Here is an 18,069-nt window from a genome sequence, read left to right on the forward strand (position 1 = left end):
CATGTGCCCCGAATGAAACGTATATTGTCGAAGTTGAGGATGTTGTGTTCTCTAGACCTCAGCCAACCCCATGACTCCCAAGAACTCAGAGAGCTGTGACATGTGTGTCGGGTCGATTTCCTAGGTGGATGGCAGTCTATTTGATCACACAGGGCCATGTCCCCGCCGATTATTAGCTCTCCTTCCGGAAGTTTGAGTAAGAATGTGCTCAGTGCAGGGAGAGCTGTGTTATGTAGTGCCGGTGGGATATAAACTGTGACTATGTTAATGGGTATTCCTTCCCAGTGACCCGATATTGCTGCTTAATCTGCCTTGCTCATCCATCCATGTCTTCTGTATAAGTTGGGGAGATTGTTACCTGACTAGGATACCTACGCCTCTAGATCTGGAAGTAAAGCCGGAGTGTACTACTATCTTGAAGCACCATCTGTCCAAGGCTTTACATGAGATGTCGACCAAGTGTGTCTCTTGTAAGAGGGCCACATCAGGCGCAAGCCGTTTGATATATTGTAGCACCAGTCAATTTATCTTTAACACCGTTCACGTTCCACCAGAGGAGCTGAAGGTGCCCATAAGTTGATTGTGTTTGCATTGTTTGTGGTATATAAGGAAATTAGTATTATGAAAATTATTCTTTCCTGCTCCCCCAGTGGTGATACCATCATCGGGATGTTGATGCAGCGTTGCCTGACAGTGTCTATCGCATTTTGCTGCTGTGTGTGTCATTCTATCATAACAGTTAATATAACTTCTATAACACCCAACCCCAAATTCCACCCCCACCCTGCCTCCCTGCATGACTGACTCAAAAGTACCCACCCCCCCAATGATGCAGAGAGCCTGTCGTTCCCTCCCTTGTACATCTTTAAGGGGAGCATTCCGACTGTCCCCCGTCAACTCCCTCACCAAACTTTGTGGTTATTTGCAGTTAAGATTGTCTTCAAGGAAATCTCATGTAGACGGTCGATGGCACGTGTCCTTGTGACTTGTTGGAAATTGCCCTTCCCAGGGGCCGATACCCCAATGGCTCAAGCAAGCTAGTGCTGCCAAGTTTATGAGATTTTCTTTGGTGTGTCCTGTAGCGTTTCCTGTGGCTTCTGTTTGTGTCGCCTTATGTGGTCATCTCTCCTGTATTTTTTGGGCTCTGCCATGATTGTCAACCTGCCACCAACCCTCAAGTCAAACCCAAGCCTCTTCTGGTGTCAGGAAGAACCATACTTTCTCTTCCGCTTCAACACGCAATTTTATAGGGAACAGCATTGAGTATTTGAGTTCACGTTGCGTTAGTTCCTTTTTTAATTTTAAGAAAACTGCGCCTCTGCTTCTTCACTGCTGCAGTGTAATCTGGAAAAAAGGTTATTGTACTTTGTGCATATCATAGCGGTTGGGTGGCACGAGCCGTCTGGAGAATAGCGGCACAGTCGTGAAAGTTAAACATCGGAGCAAGGATTGGCCTCATGCTCCCGGTTTGGGTGTTTCCCCTGGCACCCGGACAGCACGCTCCACCGAGAAATAGTTTGATAGTCCTTGGGGTGGGAGATGTTTTTGGACTAATTCTTCCACAAATATGTCCATGGCAGAACCTTCGGCTTTCTCTGGTTCCCCAATAATCCTCACGTTATTCCAGCACGAGCGGCCTTCATAGTCATCAGGCTTGGTGGTGAGCATCTTGCTTGTGTCTTGTAACTGTCGGGTTTGGAGTTTGAGATTATCTGTGTCCTCATGTAGGGCTGCAGTTGTTTTCCCCATCTCTGCGACTCTTGTATTATTGTTTTTGAGATCTGCCCGGACTAAAGAGAATTCTATGGATGTAGAGTCTATAAGGGTTTCCAAGGATGAATGCACTTTTTTGAGTGTGGACATGATGTCTTGAAGCGTGATTTCCTTCTCCTCTGCGGGAGTCTGGCCTTCTGCGTGTGCTGCGACATGGTCCACAGGGTATGGTTGTCCTTTGGCCCAAGTAAATCTGTCGAGTTTTGTTTGGTGTGCATTGCATGGCCCTCCACCCCCTGTCATTTTCGGGACCATGTCTATGTTACTATTCTTTGATGGATTTTGATAAGGTGTAATCACCGCTGCCTGTCTGTGGGGCGGTATGAACCCACGAGGCCTTTCGGTTTTCTGACCGTTTTCATCACTTGTGTGCTTTGTTTCACTGTAAGACTTAGCTGGGGCGGGGAGGGGCCCTCTCCTGGGGTGTGTTCCCTCTCCTTCCGTCCCAACCACATCTGCCCGGATGCACCTAAGATGTAGAGGTGCTTTGCAGGTGCTGTTGTCGCTGGAGCTCTAAGGCCTCAATGTTAACCACTGCAGGACAGTGCGAAGGGAGCAGTTTTGTGGGTCTACTGTCTGTATTTCAGGCCACACACTCCTCCACAATATGCTACAGTGCTGGGCTATTTTCCCCATCTTCAGCACACAAAGGCAGGGAGCTATTACGTTGTGCTGAATATTGCCCGGTTGGTGGGACCTCGTGGTGCTGCTTTGTCCCCTCTGTAAGCGTGTTCTTTGCTTGGTCCCTGGATTACGGTGCCATCGGGAGGGGTTCAGCTATTTTTGCCTGCAGTTTCATTTGATATCTTTTCCACCCCGCCGGGTCGTGGATGCGTGTGCTGTTGGCGGTTGGAAGGTGGGGGGGGGTGGGCTTTGGGGGCTCTGTCCTTCCCCTCAGAATTGCGGCCCTTTGATGGCTGTGTGGTGCCTGGGTATTGCATGCACCTGTTTTCTCTGGTTTCGTCACCGGGAGGCCTCCCTCCTTTATGAACTGGGGTCACGAGTTTTCTTCGCGAGCGGGCCGTAGCTCCCCCGCTCGCCTCCGATGCCACTTTCGCCGATCAGGTCTTGGAGCACAGCGTCGATTCAGCGGTCGACAGCCGCCGATATCTTGCAGCCATTCTGCTTGTCCGACGCCTGAGGTAGGGAGGCAATGGTGTCTTTAATCTCAGCCCGCAACTTTACTCCAGGTCCCGGCTTCACGTTCTTGCGCAGGTCTCAATCTCCCTGGCTACTCCGACAAGCGATTTCATGTGATTTTGGAGATCTGACCTTCCCTATCCGGTCTTTCTGATGTCTGCAACCTCTTCCACTACATTTGACAATCTGCAAACAGATTAGTTAACAGATTTACTAAGGGAGTTGTTCAGGGTGTTCTGGAGCTATATTAGTCAGCAGCCATTTCACTCAGCAGCCGGCCACGCCCCGTGTTTGTGAATATTTGATTGCATCTATAGAAGAATATGGTATAATAAAAAAAGTGACTGCTTTCCCGTTCTAGTATCTCAAGATTTCAATAAAAGTATTTGTAATTCATAGAAAAAATGTGTAGAGGATCCGTGAGTCCTGCATGTGATTGACTCCCAAAATAACTGAAATGGTGAATCCATTCTTCCGATGATCTGAAGATATCACTTAAAGAGAAGAGGTGTGCAAATACTGCTGTACACCAACTGTAGAGCCGGAGAACTATCTGTTGTGTTTTTAACTCTACCAATTGGTGGACTACTCGTGTCCATTCAGGCACTGAGGAATTACCCAACCCGAAGCATAAGTGCTTTTGTCCATTCTGATTTGGAATCACTTACACTGCTCTTTCCAGCCAGACATCCTGTTAAATTGAATGCGTTCAAAATACATATATTATACAGGACGAATCACAAGACTGGTGAATTTCCTGCTTTGTAAGTTCCCGTAAATAACCGTGGCATCACCATACACAACGGCTGCTCTACAATGGTGGTGTTCTTTCTATGACAGTCTTCATATTTTTCTGATTTCAGGTCAGCATCTCATCACTGCCATTGCAGATCTCATGTACGGGTTCAAAACAACCTCTTGGTAAGATGTGGGTTCTTTTGGAATGTGGTGTGGCACAGCGGGAAAACACTGGGGAGTGGAGATAGTTAAATGGGTTATTTATGGGGAGAGCTTGGTGAAGTGACTGGAATGGAGTATGTAATCTATTGGTTCCGAATATGGTAATTTAGCCACGTTTTTTCTGGGAGCCATTGGTCGAGCATGTCAATTGCCAGGTTTGGATCATCGTGGCGTGGTTCCTTCAGATGTCTGTATATCAACAACCGGTCGATAAAACGCAATGTGAGAAAACAGAGTCGAGGCAGTCTGACCCTGTGCCTCAAGAGGGTGTTATGGTTGAATCTGTGTTTGAGTGTACCAACTGGCCAGTCCAGACCAGTCTGCCAGGAAACATATTATAATCCAGCAAAGCTAGACAAGGAAAGGCTTACTTGTTTTAAATACGCATTATGATAATGATGTTGCCTTAAATTCCTGAAAGCGTTGTCCTTCTTTAAAGGAGTAAATGTTTCTTCTACTGAACATGTAACTGAACTTCCGACTCCAGCAAGGCACAGCCATTGCCGGTATACCTGAATGATTTCTTAGCGATGCAAATTGTTCTATTGAGGCAGGTTGCTGATGGGAGTTCTTTTAAGCTCCTGTTATTCTGTGATACCGAGATATGAAGTTCATGGCTTGATTTTAGAGCCATTGGATATTCTATGTCTTGTAGAAACCTGATGGGAGGGCTCCTCCATTGTTAAATTACTTCATCTCCATCACTCAAGGACAAGTAAGAGTCCCGTTTCAAACCTACATTGTGTCTAATTATCTACTAGATGACCATCAAGCAGTTCAGAGCATTTGAGGGCACTTACCCTGTCCCAGTAGCATTAATGGATGATCTCTGTTTGATAGTAGATTGCAGAATGAGTGCAGTCCTTTTCTTGAGACGTATGTCTGCGACTTTCAAGCATGATATCCTCTTCCATCGATTGGCTGATTGTCAAATGAAAGACTCGAAGCTGGCTCGGGTGGTCTCCTTGCTGACAGGTAGGGCATAGGGAGGAAGACTTGCTATTTATATGTCTAAATGGAGCCTGCTAGTCTACAGTGTCCCTGATGGAGCTGAACTCCCCTCGCACACATTTTTAGGTCTCACCTGTAGTCAGTGCCCATGCGTTGTCGCTTTGGCGACGATCTATTGTGGGGAGGGGAGCAAATGCCCCAGCTGTAGAATGCCTGCTTTTTGTATTCATAAATGTCCCATAACTTGGTGCAGCCAGACAAAACGATTGTTCTGCAAAAGCGCTGTCCAACTGCTATATCTGGAAACAAATGTAAAGCCTTGGTTTGGAAATGGCAGCTTAGAGAGCACTGGGAGTGTTTAGGTACCAGTCTGCAGCTGCAGGGTTACTGTTAAAAGAATCCGGCTGCGTTAAAAGTACAGTATTGTATTGTATTGTAATTACATTTATATAGCGCTTACTACCCCTGACAAGGCGCAAATCGCTTTTTCGGTGAGTAGCACGGTACTCTGGAACCCAGAAAGGATTAGTGGTGCATTAGTTTAGTTAAATATGAAAGTGATTTGCGTGATGGATATGTTAGTCAGTTATTTGGATTGAGAAGGATATTGGAGGAATAGAAGAGGGAAAAGGTTTGCATGTATATAGTGCTTGCCATCTTTGATGTGGTGCGGAAGTGCCTTTACGGTGAGTAGCACGCTACTTTGCAAAAAGTACAGTACGCTCAAGCTCCTCAGAAAACAGTTCACTTTGCAAAATCAGCTCAGGCTGCACCATGCTGCAACTCACGTGGAGGCACTCAGCTCAGTGAGCAGAAATGCTCCAAGCACTTCACCGCTGCAGTTATTTCTAATTCAGGTCAGAAAGCACAGTCACCAAGCGATCTCGACATATGTCAACCAAAAATACACAAATATATGTCAAGTAAAAGTACACAAGTCCTCAAAGAAGCAGATTGGAGTTAGCAGCGAGTCATAACTCGAGACCACCAAATATGGAAGTTGAAGCCTCCTGTTTCCAACATACATACATACATTTAAAAAGAAAGTAACATTCACACTGGAGCTCCAGTCAAGTCTTTATTGTAATTTAAACAAGCTCTGGCAAAGCTAATAGGTCTCTGTAATACAAGATATATTGACTTTGTCAATGTTTTAATAAGTGCAGCATGGGTAAAGGTCGAAAGAAGAAAAAAAGAATTGCTATGAGCAGTCAAAGTTGGTCGCTTTATATGGTATTTTTTTTTCTTCACTTCAACCATGCTGCACAGCAACCACACAGCATTGCAAAGAAAACATTGACAAAGCCAAATAGCGGTACTAGTTGGCTTCTCAATGTTTTAAAGACAATATTGTGCAGGTTTGTGGCTTCTGTACAGCATGGTTGAAATAATAAAAAAAAAACGAAAGAAAAGCGCCATGACGTGCCCACTGTTGACTGCGGTATAGCACAATTATTTCTTTTTACACTTTCAGCCATGCTGCACAGCAGGTGGGCTGCTGTACAACATTGCTAAAAATCGTGACAAATCCATTCGAACTTGCATAGGCGAGGCCTATTGGATTTGCAGATGATTATTAGCATATGTCTTCCTTCCACCTAGTAGAAAAGTCAGAAATTTGGGGCTCACCTCTTTTATGCTGATAGTTTGTTGTGTAAAACACACCTAAATCTTACTACTAGCAAAACTGAGACCATGCTGGTAGAGGTAGACAATGTGATGGCTGCTTTAGGCACCAGGGCAGTACCTGCCACACAGATGAAGAACCATGGAATTATGAGGGACTCTCCATTAAACAGCATATTTCATTGGGAAAAAAATTACGTTTTGAACAAAATATTCATGGACATCAGCTTTACGCAAATGTTTCCGATTTTTATAAATCTACATTTATATTTTGTTCACATTGCAGGCTGTGTACGTTAATGCCCCATGACCAAATCACAGCGACTCCATCATGTGGCTGATTGAGCCTTATTGAGTCTTTAATTGTAGGACCCTGTCTCCCCTGCCTGTAAATCCTTGTACAGGATTCCTGTCAAGGAGCAACTTTAATTTAAATCCCTGTGCCTGGTGCACAATGCTTCTTAGGTAGGAGACCCTACTTTCTTCGAGCATCGTATTAAAGGAGTACCAACTCCAACAACAGCTTAGATTTGCCAATTAGAGTAGGCTGTGTATTCTGGAAATGTAGATGTGCGGGTTGTACTATTGCAGTATGTGCAACCAAGGGACTGTGTTTTTGACCACTGAGTCAGTGATACGAAGAGATGTATTGGAGTTACACCTAAAGCTAAGCAAATCTGCCAGAATTAGTTCACCGGTACCTTAAGGACACAAGAAAGGGTCAAAAACACAGTCCCTATTCCAAATTGAGAGAGACGTATGTTCATTGAAAAAATTGTTCAAGACATTGGCAGATTTTACCAATGTGTTGTGAATAAAAAGCCTTGATGAGAGCCCATTGAGATTCCGTGTGGCTCGAAACGCGTCGGCAATCGCTATTAAGTTGGCGGCAATCGCTATTAAGTTGGCAAAAGTTGGTGTAAAAAGGATTGATTAAGAAGAATAATTTGGACTGAATTATAAGAATGCTCAATGAAATTTAATAGTGTCATTTTGGAGTACATATGACACATTGGTCAATGTGATGTTTTTATGTTGATGTGAAAAAAGCGTCAGATTTGTGTTCGTCAAAAAGTATTGGTATTGTATTTTGTGATAAATGTTATGTGAATTGTCATATATGTAAAGATGTATATGTTACTGTTTATGTGTTCCAAGAAAAGGATATAGGGTCCCTTTACCAAGAAAAAGACTTGATAAAAAATAGGGTGAATAAATAACCCAATCACTAAAAGAATATAGTGTGGTTGTCAATATAAAAAAAATTACAATTAATTAGGATACCAGGTTTTCTCCTTGTTGTACTTCTAAAGTTATTAATGGCATCAAGTTTATTCCAGTATTGCTAAACATGTGTTTATGTTACACATTTCTGAAGTCGATCTCATGACTCCATAGTGATATTTTAAAGGGAAAAGCGCATGTTACAAAAATGATCAACATAACAGAGGATAGGGTGTGTCCATATGCCTATTTGTTGTTTAAAGCACACAGTTGTACATTGCCTCCGTCAATATATGTGCACTTCTTAACATGGTGATGGTGCACAGTAGAGAATTGTATAGGTTTGGTTGCATTGTAAAATATATGGATAGCACGAGTTGTCTGATTGACACTGGAACTGTGATGGTTGGCTGAACAATTCGGGTTCTGTGCGTGTTGTATGGGATTCATGTTATTGGAGACTGAAAATGTCGGTCCTCTGTATATCGATTGGCTTTCTGTTGGTTGCATACCTGTGTGGTGTTGGTGCATTCAGTGTGATTTGTTGTGTTAGTGGCATTGGGTTGCGGTATGAGTTGAGTGTTTATTGATGTTGGTTCTTGTATATCATGTCCTACAAAGAGCCCCGGGCAACCGGAGGGTAGACAGAGCGGCAGAGGGGACAGAAGACAAAATAGAAGGATGGGGGATGTAATTTGTATAGCACTTAGTCCATCCCTAAGCACTTTTGGGAGCTGGAGAGGAAAGAAGAGGGCACGAGAAAGGAGATAAGCAGACAGGGAAGGCGTTTGTGTTGTACCTCACAGCAGTTTAACTGCCAGGCCAGGCCAGAATTTAGCATTCTACAAGAACTTGCCACTAACAACACATCTTTTCTGCCCCTCTGTTAATGTTCTACACTTCTCAGACAGTGCCTTTTAACTCGAGGGGCACGAGCTGTGGCTGGTGCGACTAAGAAAACTCACATGAGAGTAGGCCACATCTTGTGTGCCCTCTTTATGTAAAGCCTCCTGGGGACGACTGGATATGGTGTAGATTAGGTAGAACTCAGGCCAGGGAATAATTGACATTACGCGGCCCTGTGAGCCCTGACCTTTCGCAGCTGCTTCATTGACTAGTGAGGGTTAGATCCAATACAAGCAGAGGCATTCAGACTCCTTTCTGAGAGATCAGCTCCTTGCACAGATCTGTTTAGAACTAAGGGAAAGAGAGTGCATAAGTGACTTCCATGCATGCAGAAGAGGAGGGGACATCAGGAGTGTGCCCAGCTTTGGATACTGTACATACAAAATTTTTGTGTGTGAGGCTCGCATGAGACCAACCTACTAAAACCAGGATGTCATGGCAACAATGAGGCATACTAGAAAATACAATGTGCACTAGTTTCTTCATATTTGCCTTTTTTTCAATACATTGTATATTTACAATGTGAGGGCAACAGAGAAATCAAGCAGTTTGCCCAGAATCAGACTATCGTTTTAACAGCCCAACCCAAAACGTACATCTAAGGATTCAAAAGTTGGCAACCAGGCCAAAGATCAGGCGCACAGCTTAAGGTAAAGGAATGTATCTAATGAGAATCAAAGATTAGAACGTGAACTCTAAGAGAGAAAGGTACTGGTTACCAACAGTCACCTGAAACCCCAGAAAATCCAGGGTCAATTCAAATTCAAAAACAATATCTCTCTGAGCTCCACAATTGTAATTAATAAGGCATAAATCCGCCAACCACGTATACTGTTCAGTTCAGCTCAAGTGCAGGAGTAATGTCTTTTCTTGCAATATGAATATCCGTAATAAAAATGATCCACCAATCTGGTATTCCAATCTCTTTTAATGGTATTGTTCTTCAATCCAATTCTTAATTGTCTTTCAGCCAACAGGTGTTTCGTCTGATGCCAATCTCCGCATCAACAGACTTCATCAAGGCTGAAACCCAAACAAATTTACAATATTACATCTATCAACCCGACCAATTACTAGTTATTAGATTACCCATCACCGAAATCACCGAAATAATATGTGATGCTTGTCAAGTCAAATCAGGAGTCTACCAAAATGCCCATGAGAATGAAAAAGATCTAAAGATCATCCACGTGAAAAATGAGTATATACAATGATTGGTAACAAAAGGGGTACAGAATTGAAGTAATCCCAAACGTACCATTAACGCACTTAATAAATAATCAAGTGTTAGCTCAGTTGCAATCTGGTCTTGCCACAAACAATATTTCAAAGTAATCAATAATTCGTTGAGACAAGTTAGAAGAACCTGAAACAAAGGTATACTATCCTAGTAAGTCTCATATTTCGTAATAATAGATTGTATTTACAAACACAATGTATCTAGTGCCAGTAATGATGTGCGGTACATCTATTCAGTGGTTTGGATGCATAGCTACGTACATAAACTACTAATATTGATATTATTTTGTAAAATTTTTATTTATTCAAGATTTTAAGCAGAAAAAAGGGAGGAGAAAGAAAGGTGAGAAAGGAAGAGAAGAGAATAAAAGAACAGGCGACATCCCGCCATAAAACCCCACACAGGGGGTGCCAAAGAACAGTGCTGCAGAGAAAAATCAAAATTACATAAAGGAAGACGGCCATTAGCTTGGCAGATATAGTGCAAATGTCATTGTTCGCCAGTCTCCATCGATCGGAGGGAGCACCAACGTCGCTGCTGATAGTCCAAAGTTCTCAAAAGCCGGTGGTGTCCCAACCAGGCTCACAATCATATAGGAAGGCCGTGCAATTCGTCTTCACGTACAAATTTTGTCGCAACCAAAAGTAGATCAACAGCCCCAACCTAACAACCCCCTCACCCCCACCACCCCCCGACCCTCCACCCTGTCCCCGGTGGTGGTGACCATCATGCATTCAAACAATGTCATACAAACAGTTGGTTAAATTTGAAAGAGATGTAATGCACGAAGAGCTGAGGGGCAGACCGCAGATGGCAAACCTCGAGACAAAAACCTAACCAAGGAGCCCTAGTGAAACATGAAGTTTTTAAAATTCCCCAAAAAGATATCTGACAGTCTCTCCATATTCAGTAGGCGCCATAACCGTGCATGCCATAAAGAAATGGCCGGAGCTGTCGGGCTTTTCCAAGCGGCTGCCAAAGTCAGTTTGGCCGCTCCCAGGCACAGCCATATAATGCGTTTGTCGGCCCTAGTTTGGTGTTCCAGCAGCGGGTCTCTAAGCCCCAACAGGACATACTCCATTGAATCCGGAATTGGATAGCCCATCACATCCTTGATGTGGGATAGGATCTCCGACCAAAATGGTTGGATGGTAGGACAGTCCCACCAGATGGGGCGGAAGTCACCCAGCATACCACAGCCACGCCAGCACTTATCGGAGGTCGCCGGAAATATCCGATGTAACTTAGATGGATACAAATACCAGTCAAATATAAGCTTCAGATGGGCCTCTCTAAGATCTGTTGAATGATTATGTGCCGCTACATCTCGCCAAAGGCTCCTCCACTCGTTGTCAGAAATGTCCCTACCAAATGTGGTCTCCCAGTGGTCCATGTATCTAGGTCGGGGGGACACCGTGGTGTCTAGTAGCATTGCATAAATGAAGGAAATCGTTCCCTTCATGGTGGATGTGCGAAGAATAAAAGCCTCAAACTTCGTCAATGGTCTAGTAGCGGCATCCACCACTCCAGGCGACGTCGCCCAGTGTAGGAGTTGGAGGTGCCGAAAGCGCTCAGCAGGCAAAACCCCATAATTCCGCATACAGTTATGGAAGGTAAGAGGCGCCGTACCATGAAACAGGTGAGTGAGGGCTCTGCAACCACCCTCTCTCCAGACACCAAAGGGTCCATCCGTCAGGGCCGGAGGAAAGGCCGGGTTGAAGTGGATGGGAGCAAATGGGGACGGGAAGGTGGTCCACCGGTCATCGCTACTGACCGTGTCCCAGACCTTCAACACCGTGCTGGTGGGGGTGCTAATATACGCGTTTCTGGGTCGATCCGCCTTAGGTTTCCAGGCCAGGTCCCAGATGGATCTTCCGGCCACACTCCGATCCATATGGAGCCAGTGCTTCTCTGAGAGCTGTTGGGACCATTCCACCAGCACTCTTAATTGGGCAGCTTTATAATACGAGTGCATGTCTGGGAACCCCACCCCCCCTTCCATTCGTGGACGTCGAAGCACCGCATAGGATAGTCGCGCCCGGCGGCCTTGCCATACAAATTTCAACATCAGAGTCTTCAGTCGACGGAAATAGTCCAGTTCCACCGGAATGGGCAGTGCCTGGAAGAGATATAAAAGTTTTGGTAGGAGGACCATTTTAAGCGCATGAATCCTACCCAACCTCGAGATGTACTTCGGCTTCCATCTCTCCAGCTCCGCGCGTATCGCCGCCAGCATCGGGGGAAAGTTGGCCTGGAACAGTGCGCCTAGAGTAGAGGTCAGTCTCACACCCAGATATAATAGGGACGAAGTCGACCATGATAATGGTGTAAGCGCTTGAGTCCGGTGCACCTCTTCGGGAGGCAGAGTGAGGTTCAGAATATACGATTTGTCGAAATTGACTCTGAATCCTGCCACCGTCTCAAAGTCTGACAGTACTGTATGGACATGGGGTAACGATAATGCCGGATCCCTGACCGAAAGTAACACGTGGTCCGCGAAGAGCGAAATCTTTTTTTGTAAAATTTTTATTTATTCAAGATTTTAAGCAGAAAAAAAAGGAGGAGAATGAAAGGTGAGAAAGGAAGAGAAGAGAATAAAGGAACAGGCGACATCTCCCCATAAAACCCCACGCAGGGGGTGCCTGAGAACAGTGCTGCAGAGAAAAATCAAAGTTACATAAAGGAAGACGGCCATTAGCTTGGCAGATATAGTGCAAATGTCATTGTTCGCCAGTCTCCATCGATCGGAGGGAGCACCAACGTCGCAGCTGATAGTCCAAAGTTCTCAAAAGCAGGTGGTGTCCCAACCAGGCTCACAATCGTATAGGAAGGCCGTGCAATTTGTCTTCACGTGCAAATTTTGTCGCAACCAAATTAAATTACCTATACATTTTTCTATACATTAAATATCAATAAGAATAGCTCATAAAATGAGAGGCAGAGTCCGTGGTATCTGAGTCATACGGGCTTTATTCCAATGGCTCGAGCCAGGGGAGAATCGGGTTCCATCACCACTAAGGTTCAGGAAGGGATATCTAACTTTTTATTAACATCACACATTATATATAGTAAAATCACATAATTGCAATGAATACAGTAGGCGTAACACTCCAGGCGGAGCAAGTGAAAAGAGAGAGATAAGAACATATGGGCGTAGAAAGAGGCGTGTAAAGAGGCGTACACTCGGCGTGTCATAGGAGTGTCACAGGTGGGTGGATGTATGGAGGAGATCTGCAGGGTCAGCAGAAACCTTTACTCGATATGCGCGCGCAACTAGCCATGACGTGTAATTGACGTGTAACTGGGGAGAGCTGGGGGTTGCCTTTAGCACTAGAAGAGTAGTCTGGAGTCTGGGATGTCAGAACGACCTGCACCTTTGGCATATCTGATATCTTGTGTTTGGAGGATGTGTAGTCTGAGGTAAAAGGTCTCTCAGGCAGAGGCCGTTCATCACTAATGCTAGTGCGTGCATATATTTCTCTGTGCATTACGTGGGGGCATGGGCCTACTATGGCAACGGGTTCAGTAAATCAGAAAGACTAGGCCGTATGCTCTGCAGGCGGAGAGTGTTTACCTATTTCACTAGACTGGAATGTGTTTTTGCGGAGGCTGAACAGATAACTAGGCAAAATACCGTCTTGCCAGGCAGGCCAGGCCGGGCACCTCTCGGCTGAGCAGGAAGTAAGGGAGAGGTCAGGGATGCAAACTGCAGCTTGGAGACAGAAGAGGCTCGGAGCCTGAATTCAGGGTCTGGCTCGACTGGGCCACAAAAACGTGTGCTTCGCGTTATTTAAACGTGTACCATGTAAATGCATTGGAAAAGCAGGCCTTGGTGCAGAATTAACTTTTCATTCAGGGAAGGCCTAATAACTGACATGTTAACCTTAGACGAAAATGCAGAGACATTATTATGCCAGGTACGGGGAAAGAATTACATGGTAACATGGACATACATGGAGCATAGGTATGTGGATAGGGTGTGAGTGGGGGACACATTGACCATACAAAAATTTCTGTTTCCTCATTCCCTCCTTGGCCCCTACTTCACCCTTTAGGATATGTCTATTTTCATGAGACCATCTATCTGTTCATATACCATCATTTGCTCGTCTTTTCTCATTCGAGCACGGGAACGTGAACGTGGACGGGGAATGCAAGCGGTGGCGCACAAGCCGCAAATCGCTGGGCCACATTGCAGACAGAGACAACAACTGAATACTATGAGCAGTACTATCCCTAGGAAGGATAACACTTTCCATCCCCAGGCGGATATCACACTCCAAAGCCAACCGGACCATGTCCAAGTGCCTGGATTCTGGTGTATCTGGTGAGCAATCTTATGGAGCCTTGTTATTGCTGCATATACTGACGGTGTGTTATTTGGAATAAACACACAACAACTGGAGCCGATCACTCTACAAGCTCCACCCCTATCGGCCAGGATGACGTCAAGAACAAGGCGGTTTTGAAGAACAACAAGTCTCATAGCAGACTGTTCTTCCGTTAAGTTTCCTAAGGCAGAAGTAGTCTCATTCACTACTGCTTCCAAAGTTCTGGTTAATCTACGTATTAATTTACTATTTTGAATGGGGCCTATGAAGAAAAAGAATCCTTTATTGAAATCGGTATATTGCTCCAATGTTGTTTCAGTCTGATCGACAATTGGGGACTCGATCTCCCTCTTATGTCTTATATGTACGAGATGTGAATTTCGATGATAATCGGATGGGGCTAGGAAAACAGGTGGTAATAGGAACGCGATATAACATGTTCCATCCCAATCCAAGGGCAGATGTACATAAGCTGTCTGACCACAAATAAAATAGGAATGACGGGAAGCTTTGAAAGTAGACTTTCCTTTATCACTGAATTCGACCACAGTATTACAATCACTGTGTCCTAGATGTACTGAACCATTCTTCCTAACGCATAATTCGCCTTTCACTGGTAAAACTGTAATAAACGGTGAACCTGTATTGATCTCGGACTGGACGTTCAGGATCATGAGGTTGAGGGCAAAATTGCCTAATTCGTACACTTCATTCTCTAGATCGGTCCCTTTCCTTTGGGGAAGGCCGTCTGCATCTGGAAAACATGCTTTATTCATGACTGTATTCAGGTCTCCCCATATCCAATCACCCTGGGAAACTGTGGACTTACTGTCTAGTGATGACATTAAAGCAAACCATGCTCCGCACGAACCATTGTGCGTAAACGGATAGGGAAAGAGGGGCAGAGCTCCCTTGAATTTCTGATAAGGTGGGAGCCGGCCGCATACCCAGCAATTTGTGGCATTGCTGGTCTGGTGAGTATGGTGTAACATACGAATGAAAGTGTTGTTGCGCATTGCTAGTCGATAGGATAGTTCGTGAGGTGGCAGGTCACTGAATGTGTGCTCTCCGGTGTCATTGAAAGAAGAATGTACATGTGATCCAAGAGGAGGAAAGAAAACATGTAGTATCAAGCTTATACATATAATCGATATACTCAGAAAAAACATAATGATTAGGTATATAATGCATCTACTACGCAAGTTCTTGCAGTATTTGTTTTTCATGACTTTCTGTCTATCTCTCTCGCTATTTGGGTCTACAGTCTCATACATGTCAGGAACCTGTCTAACCGCTTCACCCGAGGGGGACTTAAACAATTAAACGCTGTCTGACTTACTAGACCGTAGTTTGGATCTATACTCCTGCTGCGGAGTTTATTCTAGCAAGGGGAGTTTAGTGTCAGTATCAGGATCAGTGATTTGAAAAATTGGAACGGTCGCACTCCTAGTTCAAGAAGAAAGTAATATGTTCGTTCAAGTAGGTAGGTGCTGTTTGGTGTGCCCCACTGAGTATTGGGGTCCTATAAACTCACTGTAGCATTATCCTGAATGAGGGTAACGTCCCCAAACGCACTCAATAAAGAAAATAGTAAGTCTGATGTAATTTGTGTAGTACCAAATAAAGTTTTATTCCAAGTTCTTTTAGGTTATATTTTCATTTTCTTTTCATTGTAATCACATCCAAACGTATTGTATCATTGTACTAGATATATGCCCAATGCATTTCGGGCTCTAGGCCCTTCTTCAGGGGATCGAAATTCTGTGCAAACAAAGGAAATATCAATCAATATATGCCATTGCAAATCATTGATCCATTATACATTTCATATCAACTGTAATGCTTTGTGACTCACTAATGCCACATGAAAAAACAGTTTGTAAATAAAGTATTCAACGTTCACCAATTCATAAACATAAAACCCTTAGTAATGTCACCATCATTTACAACAATATACAAACACAATAAGAGTGCAACGATAACTGAAAAATATCTAAAGAATGTGAAATGAGTACCTTTGAATAAATCTTTTGTGTGTTTTTCATGAAAACGTGTGTAATATTCAATCACGAGTCTTTATCTAAAAATAACAAGAATGACAGTAAGCTATCAACGATAGACGTACTCTGTCGTTATAAGATGTATTGAAATGAGTTCGGATCGTACCTTAGATAGTATCTTGACGGTCACGGAAAGGTCGTACACATGAATGCGAAACCCGACGGATTCTGCAAGAGAATAGCAACGGTCCTATAAGTAATGTACTAAACTGCTCGATGGCAGTATTTTAAACTAAGTAAATCGCGAGTAGCGTGGCTTACCAAGTTCTAGCGTCCAGCGCCGCCATAGCTTCAACCGAGCGTAACCCGGAAGTGTACGTGATACGTGAACGTCCGGAAGTAAATACGTCCGGTCGTGATAGATAAAGAAGGTAGACTCCCGTTTAGGTGTCAAAATGTATGATAGAAGAAAGACTGTGATAGTAAATTAAAATGGTGTATGAAAATAAAATTAACAATACCCGAATAGGTATAAAGTAACGGAGGCCAAAAGATTGACTCTCACAATCTATATCGGCGTCAGAGTTGAAATGGTAAGATGGTGTAAAACGCAAAAGGTGTGCTAAATACCCTGGCGTACTGGATTCTTAATGTTTAGTATATATTATTGAATGGACAAGTAGGATTATCAAAATCATCATTTCTTTACATAAAAATCATAATTACATTTACATTTCATCAGAAAACGACTCTGCACAAGTCTAGAAAACGGACTCATAAATTTGGTACGATATGTCATAAACAATGGATTCCAAAACTTTTGTTGATGTCAAACATGTCACAAAAAACAATTTAAATCACTGCGATCATTGAGTCCCTTCGGCTGAATGGTATTCAATCGGGTCATCCAGGATATCTCCCTTCTTAACAAATGTTGGCTGTTATTTCTCCCCGGTAAAATTGCTGGCTGTTCCAAGATTAGAAATCTTACTTGACTGACTGTGTGATTAAACGCGTTGAAATGTGCTGCCAGAGGAGATTTAGCATTTTTGGTTTGTATGTTACTTTTGTGTTCTGTTAATCTCGTCTTGATTTTTCTTTCCGTTTTGCCAACATATGCTAGGCCACACGGGCACTTAATCATATATATGACGTTTCGACTGTCACAAGTCGCGTTAACTTTCAATTTTATAGGTGTTCCTTGACTGGGGTGTCGAATCTCTTTTCCTTTTATGATGGCATTACAATTGCCACAGTTGTGGCAAGGTAGCGTTCCTTTATACGTTTCTGTGGGATCACTTTGGCGTTGATTTAGTAACTCTTTAATGTTTTTAGAACGCTGATATGCAAATCTCGGTGGTAAAGAAAAAATACCATTAAAGTCTTCCTCTAGTGACAGTAACGGCCAATGTTTCAACAAGATCCTTTTAAAGTCATAACTCTCTGTGGAATATTTAGAGATGAATACCATTCTTTCTTGAGAAGTACTGCTGTCTTTGGTTTTTAGTAGAGTCTCTCTCGCTACTTTATTAGTTTTTTCCATTGCTTCTTGTAGGATGCCTTGGGGATATCCCCGCTCTCTCTCTCTATCAATTCGCTTGATACGGAGTAATTTGGAGTACGGTAAATGTTTTTTTAAAGAATGTTGATGGAAACTCTGGAAGTGTAGTAAATTATTCCTGTCGGTTATTTTGGTGTATACACTTGTCTGTAATTTTCCTTGATCATTGCTTATCATTACATCCAGAAATGGTAATTGTTTAGCATCTATCTGATGAGTAAATTGTATCCTGTTGTTAATTTGGTTGAGTTGTGATATGGCCTGAAGTAGTGACTGTTCCGATCCCTTCCACAAGATGAAAATATCATCAATGTAGCGTTTGTACAAGATGAGATTGTCCGTCCAATTTTTATTCTG

The 18,069-nt window shown here is 43.6% G+C and overlaps 1 protein-coding gene across 2 annotated transcripts in view; it reads left to right on the forward strand.

Moving 5' to 3' along the window:
* Window positions 1–18,069, forward strand: part of AARSD1 (alanyl-tRNA synthetase domain containing 1) — a 213,974-nt gene that overhangs the window by 27,554 nt on the left and 168,351 nt on the right. For both annotated transcript variants that reach the window (XM_086924063.1, XM_086924064.1), the window contains exon 4: window positions 3,777–3,834. In XM_086924063.1, the coding sequence (XP_086780189.1) occupies window positions 3,777–3,834 (58 nt within the window). The remainder of the gene's footprint in view (window positions 1–3,776; window positions 3,835–18,069) is intronic.

The sequence above is a fragment of the Lissotriton vulgaris genome, chromosome 5 (assembly GCF_964263255.1).
Source record: "Lissotriton vulgaris chromosome 5, aLisVul1.2, whole genome shotgun sequence".
NCBI lineage: Eukaryota > Metazoa > Chordata > Amphibia > Caudata > Salamandridae > Lissotriton > Lissotriton vulgaris.